Source organism: Thamnophis elegans, chromosome Z (assembly GCF_009769535.1).
Source record: "Thamnophis elegans isolate rThaEle1 chromosome Z, rThaEle1.pri, whole genome shotgun sequence".
Classification (NCBI taxonomy): Eukaryota; Metazoa; Chordata; class Lepidosauria; order Squamata; family Colubridae; genus Thamnophis; species Thamnophis elegans.
The window spans coordinates 411,450-424,540 of NC_045558.1; the positions used below are offsets into that span (position 1 = coordinate 411,450).

At 56.3% G+C, this 13,091-nt stretch overlaps 1 protein-coding gene across 1 annotated transcript in view; it reads right to left on the reverse strand.

Moving 5' to 3' along the window:
- Positions 1 to 1,339: 1,339 nt before the first annotated feature.
- Positions 1,340 to 13,091, reverse strand: part of LOC116520526 (autophagy-related protein 9A-like) — a 59,468-nt gene continuing 47,716 nt past the window's right edge. The window contains exons 2-12 of the mRNA XM_032234767.1: positions 12,904 to 13,087; positions 11,095 to 11,236; positions 8,203 to 8,951; positions 7,155 to 7,308; positions 4,102 to 4,281; positions 3,519 to 3,758; positions 3,243 to 3,436; positions 2,856 to 2,949; positions 2,705 to 2,759; positions 2,278 to 2,420; positions 1,340 to 1,801 (exon numbers count right to left, since the gene is read on the reverse strand). Coding sequence (XP_032090658.1) covers positions 2,323 to 2,420; positions 2,705 to 2,759; positions 2,856 to 2,949; positions 3,243 to 3,436; positions 3,519 to 3,758; positions 4,102 to 4,281; positions 7,155 to 7,308; positions 8,203 to 8,951; positions 11,095 to 11,236; positions 12,904 to 13,087 — 2,090 coding nt within the window. The 3' untranslated portion in view covers positions 1,340 to 1,801; positions 2,278 to 2,322. The remainder of the gene's footprint in view (positions 1,802 to 2,277; positions 2,421 to 2,704; positions 2,760 to 2,855; positions 2,950 to 3,242; positions 3,437 to 3,518; positions 3,759 to 4,101; positions 4,282 to 7,154; positions 7,309 to 8,202; positions 8,952 to 11,094; positions 11,237 to 12,903; positions 13,088 to 13,091) is intronic.

The following is a 13,091-nucleotide window of genomic DNA, read 5'->3' on the forward strand; positions in this document are numbered from 1 at the left end:
AGCGACTGTTCAAAATTACAAGGGACTTTCTTCGTGGCCACTTATGACGGCTGCCTCACCCCTCCCCCATGGTTACAGGACCATATTTTGGGTGCTATTTGCAGCGTCGATCGATGGCATTATACGGTTTTGCCAAAACTTATCAACATCCATCATTTTGGCCGAATTGCCTCGTAGTGAACTGATTCATTTATTCTTCACCATCATCTCCTTTTAATGACCCCATAATCCCTTGCGGGGCGGAGTCAGGGCAACTGAACAAGCTAGCAGAGTGTTTTAATGGCCAGACGCCCTTCTTGTCACCAATGAGGAGTTTTGTTCAGCACATCCGTTCTCAGTGTGCCCAGAGAGAGAAATCCCTGCCTCTACCTAGGATCGAAATCACAGCCTCCCGATTGTGAGGGGAGAGCTCCACCTCTAGGCCACTGCACCCCTCCAACTGATTCATTTATTGACCGCCCCAAAACAGACCATAAAATCTCAGGTATGACCCATTTTGCAACCACCGCCAACGGGCAGGCCATTGGAGTTTTCCTATGTACGAGTAGTCCTCGACTTACAATGATTCACTTAGCGACCGTTCAAAGTTCCAACGGCACTGAAAAAGGACCATTTCCCAAACTTATGACCGTTGCAGTATCCCCGTGATTGAAATTTGGACGCTCAGCAACTGGTTCATATTTACAATGGTCGCCGTGTCCCGGAGACACGCGATTGTCTGACCAGCAAAGAGGCAAGGCAGATTCGCTTAACGACCGTGTGACTAGTTTAACAAACGCAATGATTCACTTAACAACTATGGCCAGGAAAGTTGTCAACATTCCCTTCACAAATGTTTCACTTAGCAACAGAAATTTTTAGCCTTGGTTGTAGTCATAACACGAGCACTAGCTCTCCCTGTTATCGGGGCCCATTTCCGGCTTTTTGACGAGTTAATCCACCGGGGAACCAACCAGGAGGGCGATGGTGGGTGGGGGCTCGAGCCCACCCAGAGGCACTTCCGGGAGAAATGTACAGTAGGAAGGGAGCATCCTGTCGACTTCAAGGGAACGGATCCTTCCTTTCCCCTCTGCGAGATGGGGAGGGGGATACTGACCCTTCCCCACTCCACTCGGCAATCCCGGCATCCACGATGTGCCAGCCAGGACTTCCCTCTGCACTGGCACCACTGAGCCCATCGGCGCCACCACTTCCCTACCAGCTGGCAGCCCATTCTTCTCGCTCAGCGGTCTGCCTGCCAAACTGGCATCGGAAGACCCCCTCCCCAAAGGACAAGGCAGGGGGGGGAGATATCTGCCCCTGCCGCTTCCTCCCACTCCCACAGACAGCAAGGGGGCCCTTTGTCGTTCCTGTAAACATTTATTGCCCACCTACCCCTGCCAAACTCCCCTGCGATGCGACCGTCACAGCATGCGTGGTGGGGAGGAGGGTTTAGGGTGGGCCAGCCCGGGAGGACGGGAAGGGGGGGGGGAAGCACAGGGTGAGAGCAGAGCCCCTCCCACCCCTTTCTCTCTTGACCCGAGAGAGACCCCCCCCCTAAGAAAAATAGCACCGTGTGGGGCCCAAACCAGCTTATTAGCCCCCTAAGAAGCGTACACTCCCACCCCTGAAGAGGGGCCAGGAAGCCTCGCCAACGAGGCTGCTTGTCACACGCAAGTCCGCAGCGAAGGAGGGGCGGCCGCCATCCACTCCTGCCCCGCCGGAGTGGGGAGACAGCCGGAGACTCCACTTCCAAGCATGTTCTGCTTGCAGGAGGGCCCTCCGGGCAAGCTGTCCATGGCAGTGCCAACCCTCCAGAAACCTGCAAGACGAAAGGAAGGACTTGATCAGTGGGGGGCAGAGAGATCTTGGGAGAGCCCTCCTTGTCCCCCCCTCCCCATGCGAGCAGCCCCCAACCTTTCCAGTTCCGTGGACTGGCAGTGGCGGCCATGGGGGATGCGTTTACACACGAGAGCCTCATCCCATGCATCCACAAATGGAGGCTCGTGTGCTCACCCAACCCATGCGCGGACTGGTTCCCAAGACACAGACCAGTTCCCGACCAGCCGCAGACGGGTTTCCAATTGGCCATAGATTGGTTCCCAAGGAGCCCCGAAATGGTATCGGTCTGTGGACCAGGAATTGGGGACCCCTGCTCCATGCTTATCATCTGCTCCCCAATCCCTCCACAAGGGGGAGACCCATCCTGGGACAGGAACCTGGGCAGCCAGCGGGCAGCAGGAGATGGGAGAGAAGCCGTGTTCCCCACCTCAAAGCAGGGAGGGAGGAGACACCTACGTAGAGGAAGGAAGGAGGGAAGGACGGAGCGAGTGGCGTTTCCTGCTAGCTCTTCTCCGGCTGCTGCGTCTCGTCTGACTCCTCTTCCCAAACTTCCAGTGAGCGGTCCTGGCTGCGCGAATCGAAGAGACGGCGAGGGGATGCTGCACCGAGAAAGAGGGCATGAGACTTGCAACCCTCTCCCGCTGCCCAGGTGGGGGAGCCCCTGCCCCGTGACACAGCACGCGCCTTGCGGACACAGCTGGGGGAAAGGGCACCTCCTGTCCCGATACTGAATGTGGAAGGGTTCGAATCTTGGGAGAGGAGAGCAGAGCCACCGGGGAAGGCACGCAGCGTGATAGCCCAGCTATTCCCTGCCCACCCACCCCCAGTTTTTTGGGGAGCAGAGGGGCCACGAGTGGTACAGTCCTGCCCTCTGGGCTCTGACCTGTTTGTGCCGAAGGCTGCGGCGTGAGGCGGGCGGCTGTTTGTTGCTGGTGAAGCTGGGAGGGGCAAGCAGAGAGGAGAGAGGGTGGTTAAAGATTGTGGGAGGGGGGGTTGTCTCTCAACCAGCCCCCTCCCCGGTCCCTGCCACTCACCTCGTGCATGTAGAGGGCGTGTAGACTCATCTCGGCCAACGCCAACTCAGAGAGCAGAACCGAGCGGCTGAGGGGAGCTGGGCGTGGGGCAGCGCTGTTGGGGAAGGGGGCAAAACAGAGTCAGACTTCTCCCTGTCCCCAAATCACAGATGGGGAAGGGCTGAGCTCTCTCTTCCCTGCCCCCTCCCCTCCCCTAGAATTCCCCAACCACCTATGCAATCGCGATGGACTTCAACCGCCAGAATTCCCTAGTCAGCTATGGAAGCATGGCGGACTCCAGCGCCCAGAATCCCTTAGCACGGCTGCCTGGGGAATTCTGGGAGTTGGAGTCCAGAAGTGGTATTGGGGAAACCCACCCAGCTGCCCCTCCCTCCCCCAAGGGGCTACCTGTTCTCCAAGAGGGGGCTCTGGCTGTGTGAGAGCGAAGCCTCCCCGGGACGGCTCCTGTGCCGGGGCGGCAGGGAAGAAGAGAGGGAGGCCAGGATGCTCGCCGTCACGCTGGCTGTGCTGCCAGGCTGAGCAACCAGCCGACGCTCAGTGAGGACCGGGTGGGTCAGGACGCTGGCCAGGAGGGCATCCGACTGCAAGGGAGAGAAGTTCAGTCAGAGGCACCCAGGGGTGTCAGCTCCCACCCCAGGCTGGTCACGGCCGCCCCGGACTCACCACGGGGCCTGGACCCTCGTCAGAGAGCAGGGAGGTCGCCAAGGGTCCCTCGGCCAGGAGGCGCTGGGCGTGGGAGGCGTCTTGCTGCACCTTCTCCTTCAGGTGCCCGATGAAGAGGGAGCTTTCGGGAGGCGGCTGCCAGTGCGGGTTGGCGATGGCAAAGTGGACCAGCGAGAGCTCCGTCTTGCCGTTCTCGGCCTGCCGGTAGACGGACGCCTCGCTCCGGCCCTGCGAGAGCCACTGGTGGGAGAAGGAAAAAAGAGAAGAGAGAGAAGAGAGAGGAGAAAGAGAGAGGAGAAAGAAGAGAGAAAAGGGAGAAGAGAAAGAAAAAAGAAGAGGAAGAGGAATAGAAGAGAGGGAGGGAGGAAAGAAGGAGAAGTAAAGGGAGCTGGAAGGGGCCTTGGAGGTCTCCTAGTCCAGCCCCCTACTCAAGCAGGAGACCCTTACACAATCGCAACATAACAGAGTTGGAGGGGACCTGGGAGGTCATCTAATCCAACCTCCTGCTCAAGCACAGAATCACAGAGATGACAGGGACCTTCGGGTGCCAGTTGGAGGCCCCCCCCTCCCTTCCTCCACTCACCTGGGGGTTGCCGTGGTTCCGGATGTCCAGCTGGGCAAAAGAGCAGATGTCCCCCACGCCCACCACCTCTACCGAGAAATTCCGGAAAAAGTCCACGATTTCCAGGGCTTTAGCCCGCAGGGCGAAGATGAGGAGGAAGGGGGTCACGATGGGGCTGAGCAGCTCCTCCAGGATGAAGACCTGAGGATCACAGAAGGAGAGAAGACCTGAAGATCATGGAGGGAGAGAAGATCGGAGGATCATGGAAGGAGGAGAAGACCTGAGGATCACAGAAGGAGAGAAGACCTGAAGATCACGGAGGGAGAGAAGATCTGAGGATTACGGAAAAAGAAGACTTGAAGATTATGGAGGGAGAGAAGACCTGAAGATTATGGAGGGAGAGAAGACCTGAGGAACACGGAGGGAGGAGAAGACCTGAAATTATGGAGGGGGCAAAAATCTGAGGATCATTGAAGGAGGAGAAGACCTGAAGATTATGGAGGGAGAGAAGACCTGAAGATCATGGAAGGAGGGGATGATCTAAGGATTATGGAGGGAGAGAAGACCTGAAGATTATGGAGGGAGAGAAGACCTGAGGAACATGGAGGAAGAAGACCTGAAGATTATGGAGGGAGAGAAGACCTGAGGAACACGGAGGGAGGAGAAGACCTGAAGATTATGGAGGGAGAGAAGACCTGAGGAACATGGAGGAGAAGACCTGAGGAACATGGAGGGAGAAAAGACTTGAAGATTATCGAGGGAGAGAAGACCTGAGGAACATGGAGGAGAAGACCTGAGGAACATGGAGGGAGGAGAAGACCTGAAGATTATGGAGGGAGAGAAGACCTGAGGAACATGGAGGAGAAGACCTGAGGAACATGGAGGGAGAAGACCTGAAGATTATGGAGGAAGAGAAGACCTGAGGAACACGGAGGGAGGAGAAGACCTGAAGATTATGGAGGGAGAGAAGACCTGAGGAACATGGAGGAGAAGACCTGAGGAACATGGAGGGAGAAGACCTGAAGATTATGGAGGAAGAGAAGACCTGAGGAACACGGAGGGAGGAGAAGACCTGAAGATTATGGAGGAAGAGAAGACCTGAGGAACACGGAGGGAGGAGAAGACCTGAAGATTATGGAGGGAGAGAAGACCTGAGGAACATGGAGGAGAAGACCTGAGGAACATGGAGGAGAAGACCTGAGGAACATGGAGGGAGAAGACCTGAAGATTATGGAGGGAGAGAAGACCTGAGGAACACAGAGGGAGGAGAAGACCTGAAGATTATGGAGGGAGAGAAGACCTGAGGAACATGGAGGAGAAGACCTGAGGAACATGGAGGGAGGAGAAGACCTAAAGATTATGGAGGGAGAGAAGACCTGAGGAACATGGAGGGAAGAGAAGACCTGAAGATTATGGAGGGAGGAGAAGACCTGAAGATTATGGAGGGAGAGAAGACCTGAGGAACATGGAGGGAGAAGACCTGAAGATTATGGAGGGAGAGAAGACCTGAGGAACACGGAGGGAGGAGAAGACCTGAAGATTATGGAGGGAGAGAAGACCTGAGGAACATGGAGGAGAAGACCTGAGGAACACGGAGGGAGGAGAAGACCTGAAGATTATGGAGGGAGAGAAGACCTGAGGAACATGGAGGAGAAGACCTGAGGAACACGGAGGGAGGAGGGAGAGAAGACCTGAGGAACATGGAGGGAGAAGACCTGAGGAACATGGAGGGAGGAGAAGACCTGAAGATTATGGAGGGAGAGAAGACCTGAGGAACATGGAGGAGAAGACCTGAGGAACATGGAGGGAGGAGAAGACCTGAAGATTATGGAGGGAGAGAAGACCTGAGGAACATGGAGGAGAAGACCTGAGGAACATGGAGGGAGAGAAGACTTGAAGATTATCGAGGGAGAGAAGACCTGAGGAACATGGAGGAGAAGACCTGAGGAACATGGTGGGAGGAGAAGACCTGAAGATTATGGAGGGAGAGAAGACCTGAGGAACATGGAGGAGAAGACCTGAGGAACATGGAGGGAGAAGACCTGAAGATTATGGAGGGAGAGAAGACCTGAGGAACACGGAGGGAGGAGAAGACCTGAAGATTATGGAGGGAGAGAAGACCTGAGGAACATGGAGGAGAAGACCTGAGGAACACGGAGGGAGGAGAAGACCTGAAGATTATGGAGGGAGAGAAGACCTGAGGAACATGGAGGAGAAGACCTGAGGAACACGGAGGGAGGAGAAGACCTGAAGATTATGGAGGGAGAAGACCTGAGGAACATGGAGGGAGGAGAAGACCTGAAGATTATGGAGGGAGAGAAGACCTGAGGAACATGGAGGAGAAGACCTGAGGAACACGGAGGGAGGAGAAGACCTGAAGATTATGGAGGGAGAGAAGACCTGAGGAACATGGAGGAGAAGACCTGAGGAACATGGAGGGAGAGAAGACTTGAAGATTATCGAGGGAGAGAAGACCTGAGGAACATGGAGGGAGAAGACCTGAGGAACATGGAGGGAGGAGAAGACCTGAAGATTATGGAGGGAGAGAAGACCTGAGGAACATGGAGGAGAAGACCTGAGGAACATGGAGGAAGAAGACCTGAAGATTATGGAGGGAGAGAAGACCTGAGGAACATGGAGGAGAAGACCTGAGGAACATGGAGGGAGAAGACCTGAAGATTATGGAGGGAGAGAAGACCTGAGGAACACGGAGGGAGGAGAAGACCTGAAGATTATGGAGGGAGAGAAGACCTGAGGAACATGGAGGGAGAGAAGACTTGAAGATTATCGAGGGAGAGAAGACCTGAGGAACATGGAGGAGAAGACCTGAGGAACATGGAGGGAGGAGAAGACCTGAAGATTATGGAGGGAGAGAAGACCTGAGGAACATGGAGGGAAGAGAAGACCTGAAGATCATGGAAGGAGGGGATGATCTAAGGATTATGGAGGGAGGAGAAGACTTGAAGATTATGGAGGGAGGAGAAGACCTGAGGATCATGGAGGGAGGGGGAGGGAATCCGAAATAAGTGGGCGGGGGAGGTCCAAAGCGCTGCCCCCCCCACCAGCCCACTCACCGCCTTGTACTGGAAGAGCTGGGAAAGCTCCTCGCGGGTCTCCGACTTGTGGGCGTTGCCTTGCCAGTGGTCGGGGATGTAGTGTATGTGGGCCAAGACACACTGGAGTAGCTGCTCCGGGCACCACACCAGGTGCTCGTCCGGGATGAAGGCCCTGCCAAGGGGAGAGGAACCATCAGCCCCACACGGCTCCCAAATCACCACCCCCCCCATCCCCGGGAGCAGCATCGACCGTGGGCATCGGCCTCCCATTCAAACTCTTCTGGGAGCTGCTGGCACATTTTTCCAGCTTCTGGGAAGGGAGGGGCGTCTTCCTCACCCCCACGGGGCCCTGCCCGTCTCCCCTCTGCCCGGGTCCAGAGGGGAGACAGGGAAGGTCAAAGCCGGACCTTAGTTCAAGAGGCGTCCTAGGGAAGCCCCCGGTTGGAGGTGAGTGAGGGGCACAGCGGCTGCCCAGAAGGGGCTTGGGGGGGGGGGAAGGGGGGAAAGGAAGAAAGTGAGGAAGGAGGGGAAGAAAGAAGGGGAGGGAGGGAAGGACGAATGGAGAAAGGAAAGGGTGGGAGAAAAGAAGAATGAAAGGAAGGAGGGGAAGAAAGAAGGGGAGGAAGGAAAGATAGGAAGGGAGGGAGGAAGGAAGGGGAGGAAACAAAAGAGGAAGGAAAAAAGATAGGAAGGAAGAAAGGGAAGGAAAGGGGAGGAAAGGATGGAGGGCAGGAAGGAGGGAGGAAGGAAAGGAAGAAAGGAGATAGGGATGGATGGAAAGGAGAGGGAGGAACAGGAGAAAGGAAGAGGAAGAAAGAAAGGAGGGAAGGAGAGAAGGAAAAAGGGAAGAGACAAAGAAAGAAAGAAGGAGGGAGGAAGGAAGGAAGGAAGGAAAAGAGGGAGGGGCCCAGACCCCTGAACCACCACTTCTCTGAAGACCCCAATCTCAGCCACTTCAGAAGCCAGCAGAGACCTCCCCTCCAACTCCCCTTCCAGTCAAAGCTCCCAAGGAAACCCCCAACAGCCCTCCCCAAAGGGGCCCCTTCTCTTCCTCCCCTCCCCTCACCTGGCCAGCGTGACCACCAGTCCCAGCAGTGTGATGGCGGTCAGGATGTGTTGGACGGTCAGCACGTCCTCGTCGTAGACGGTCAGGGCGATCAAGACGGCCAGCAGGGAGCCCGCGAAGAAGCCGACGTTCCGGGCCACCACGGCCAGCAGCGAGTTGGCGAAGGAGTTCATGTACTTGGAGGCCGGCTTGTAGCCGCGGCTCAGCCTGGCCTGCAGCTCGTGGTCCAGCTCGTTGAAGTGCCGCAGGTAGAGCCGGCCGTAGAGCGACCAACGCCGGGCGCCCAGGCTCCCCGGCTCCCGCTTCAGCGCCTCGGTGTAGCTGAAGAAGGCGTAGAGGCCCTGCCAGACCAGGATGAAGGGACACAGCAACAGGTTGGCCACGCCCAGGACCAGCATGCTGCGCTCCAGCCGGCGGGCCAGCTCCAGCCGGGCCCCGGCGCGCTTGTACTGTGGCTGGAGGTTCCACTTGCCCTGGAAGAGGGAGCCCGGCCCCCAGAACAGCAGCAGCTCCAGGTTGTACTTGAGCCCCTGAGTCAGGAAGACTCCCCGGCCCAGCAGGGGCAGCTGGAAGCGGACGGGGAGCAGGGACTTGTTGACCATGGCCACCAGGTAGTTCTTGAAGCGCAGGATCCGGTGGTGGATGTCCAGCTCGGTCAGCTCCCGCCGGTGGACGCAGAGCTGCTGTTCCCGCTGCAGCGAGATCAGCCGGGCCTGCACCTCCTGCCAGCTGCAGTTGCACAGCTGCTCCTGCAGAGGGAAGGATTTGCAACTAAGACGGCGGGAACATACATACACACACACACACACACACACACACATATTAAATTTCCCTTCCCAAAAGAGGGGGGGGGGAACAGATCTAGGAAACTGGATCTTTCACAAAGTGACTAAACTAGCAGACCAGTGAAATGCCACGGATGTGGTAGGCTTCAGTAAGGCATTCGACAGAGTAGACCACAATCCAATTGTACTAGAAGCCAGCATGGGTGCCGGGTTTCCGAAAGATGCCCTACTTCATTCATGAGCCTCCAGCCAAGTTTCAAAAGAAATCCAGTCACTTATTAGGCAATACCCCATTGCAGTCAGATCTGACCTCATTTTAATTACGGATGAACTTTGCCCATTTCCTCCCTCCCTTCAGTCTGTGTCACAAATCACATTCTCCAACGAGGTGCCTGCCTCACAAGCCTGCTGTAGTCATCTGAGATCCGACTCTAGCCGAAGGGATGCGTTGAATGCGGTCCCCGGCCCCCTTCTCATCATGGCAACTTCATGAGTTGACAACGGGTACATGGCAAACCAATCTTATTTCATTCTTTGACAATGTGACTAAATCAGTAGACCGTGTTACCCTGAAAAGATCGATCCAAAAAATAAGGCCTAGCCGGATTTTTTACATGTGCACCTACGTCCTACCCCAAAAATAAGCCCTAGTGAAGGCGGCAGGCATGGCCAGCATAGGAGGCAGCGAGTGCGAGAGCCGACAGAGTCTGGCAGCAGCTGCAGCACAGGTGCGTTGAGTACCTGTGCAAACGGCAGGCAGAAGCAGAAGCAGAGACAGGGGGAGGCGGATGATCTGGAGGTGCTGGGAGGCCGAGCGGTGGTGGGCTGGAGCAGTGGCCGCCCAGGGGAGGCTCGTCCGCGCGCAGCAACACCTGTAGCAGAGGCGGGGAGTGGGAGGCAGCCGATCCGGATGCTCAGCGCTCAAGTCGCAGGAAGGCTGACCCTCTCACCTTGCCTGCGCAGCGTATCAGGATCACCAACCCGTCAGGATCGCCCGCCTTCCGCTCCCCAGCGCCCGCTCTGCGCAGCCCCAGAGCGTGTCGACCAAGGGACTGGTGGGCTGCACCTGTCGCCGGAGACTGTTGTGTCCCTGCCAGTTCTTGTGGGTGCGCCGGTGGGGGGGGGGGGGGCAGGCAGGGGCATCATCCTGAAATTGTGTTTCCCCGAAAAGAAGCCCAAGTCCTTATTTTGGGGGCCAACAGAAAGCAAGAGCCGGTCTTACTTTCTTAGCGAAGTTTAAGTACCGTGTTTCTCTGAAAATAAGGCTGGGTCTTATAGTTCCCCAACCTTGTCAACGTTAAGACCTGTGGACTTCAACTCCCAGAGTTCCTCAGCCAGCAAAGCTGGCTGAGGAACTCTGGGAGTTGAAGTCCACAGGTCTTAACGTTGACAAGGTTGGAGACCACTGCCCTAAGGCATTCGGCAGAGCAGGCCACAAACCCACTTCTGGGAAAAACTATGAAAATGTTAGACGGGCAGCGTCACCACTAGGTGGCGTCATAACCGGCTGACAAACCATGCGCAATGGGTAGCCCTTAATGGCCTGACATCCGCATGTAGGGAAGTAAGCAGTGGGGTACCACAAGCTTCCCTCTTGGGCCCAGGACTCCTCAATAGCTTTACAAGTGACTTCGATGAAGCAGTAAAAGAGGAACTTATCACCCATCTTACAAAAAAGACGTCCAGACTTTGGGAAAAGAGCAGAGAAGAGCAACTGGGAGGATTAAAGGTCCAAAGGAGACCAAAACATCTGAAAAACGGTTGCAGGATTTGGGTTTGGCTGCTCTGGGGAAAAGAAGGACGGGGGGGGGAGGACACGTGAGAGCAGCCTTCCGGTATTTCAGGGGCTGCCCCAAAGAACAGTGGGGTCTGCTTATTCTCCAAAGCAACAGAAGGCGAGGCAAGAAACAACGGATGGAAACTAACCGAGGAGCCAAGCAACCAGGAATGAAGGAGAAACTTCCTGACAGTGAGGACGGTGAGGACGATTAACCAGCGGAACTGCGTGCCACTGGAAGTTGTGGGTGGCAGTTTTTAAGAAAGGACTGGACAGCCACTGGTGTGAAATGATATAATCCCCCCCCGCCACATACACACACACACTTACCGAGGGGATCTTGAGGGCCTTGGTGTAAAAGGAGCGGATCTCCCAGTAGCCCAACAGGCTGCAAAGGACTTTCACCAAACGGTAGAGCCAGAAAGTGGCAGCCATGACCAGCAGGAAAATGATGCCACTATTGGCCTGGATCCTGGGGGGGGGGGGGGGAGAGAGAAGGGAGGGGGAGGAAGTCACAGGTTCAGCCACTGATTGTGCAAGGCCTCTGCGGCTGCACACAAACAAAGACACAACAACGTCTTCTAGGAACCGTCCCAGATACACAGAAGAGCTGAGAAGTTGCCCAGGGAGGCTGGGGCCGGTCCCAGGGTCAACAGGTGGGGAGTGTCGCCTTCTCTCTCTGGCAGCTGGGCCGCATATTCGTGGGCGGGGGGGGGGGGGGAGGCTCGCTCTGCACAGGTCCAACAGCAACAGCTGCTCCGGTTTCTAAACTCGCCGTTGAGCAAACACCGGGCGTCCTTGACGTCTGACCGCCGTGGAGGCCAGGAATTCCTGCGGTTCCTGCTCAAGTTCCTTTTGCCGCCTTACTTTTCTGTGGTTAAGTGGCTCCCTGCCGTTTTTCAACGAGGAACCCGGTCGTTAAGCGGATCCGGGTTGGCTCGGCTCATCGGGAGGTCGGAAAGAGGGGGTCTGCTGTGGCCGTCCGAAAATACAAACCGCTTGCCGAGCGGCCAACGTAAATCGGATGACTTGCGGCAGTTGTAAGCGTGAAACAGGGTCTCAAGTCCCCGTTTTCCGTCCCCTTTAAAACTTCATGCCGTCACGAAAGGAATGGTTGCTAAACTGAGGACTATTTTCTGAATAAGCCTTTCTAAACTCAGCCGAGGGCAGGTCCCGTCCCAACCAAAGCGGCTCCCCCACCGGCCAGGCTCACCAGCCTCTCCCCCACGACATTTCCAGCACCCCACAGGTAGCACCGGGAAGCTATTTCTATGGACAGGTCCTCGACTTATGACCACAAATGAGCCCCACCATTCCACTGTTAAGCGAGACATTTCCTTTCAAGTGAGCTGCATCCCCTTTTCCCTTCCTTGCCCCCGCCATTGAGTGAATCTCTGCGGCCGATAAGTGAGTCACCAGGCCGTTAAGTCAATCTGCTTCCCCGTTGACTACTTGGCTTGTCAGAAAGGGAGCATCACAACTGTCGTAAGTGTGAACCGACTGCCAAGCGTCTGAAGTTTGAACCCCTGACACATGATGGTCGTTGAGTGCAAACAACGGCCCTAAGGTTTTTTTTTGGTGCCGTTACAACTTCAGACAGTCACTAAATGAACTGCCTGCCCTTGAGGCTCAGCCACAGCCGAAAAGGCGAGGACTCCACAGGCCGAGGCAGCCTATCTTGACTGATAAGCCAAACTGATAAGCTCATACAGGTATGTGTGTCCCAGTGTGCCCTTGTAATGTCGGTCGCTAAGCGAACCATTGTACGTCGAGGATGCCATGTACCTGCATTCTGCAACACCGACCCCAAAAGCAGATTTGGGGTGGATCAGCCCACAGTCTCGCCTTCAGCTCCTCCCTGGTGAGATCAGCAATAGGAGAGACTCCTCGTGCCGAGGTAGTCTATCTTCGCCGATATGCCAGAAAGGCGGCTTGTGCCACGCTGACAGGGGTAGCGAAGATGGTGGGCAGAGGAGGGGGCAAATGGTCTCTTGCCCCTTCGCTCAGCACCCCCCGAAAACAAGGCCTCACCCTCACCCCACGGAGAACAAGCAGTGCCAGTCGGCTTCCCGAGACGGCCACTCACCGCCGTGACCGATGACCATTCGACCAAATCCAGCCGTGCTTTGCGGCAACTACTCACTCTCGGACAACGGGGCAGCTGGCAGGATGGCATCCGGCAGCGTCACCTTACTGCGGTCGGGCGGAGAAGCCCTTCCTCCTCCGCCGGGGTGGGTGTGATTGACCGGCTGGTTGGCGAAGAGGATGTCGTATTCCACGCAGCAGAGCGGAAGGTGGAGAGGTGGCCACAAACAGGAACTGCCTGG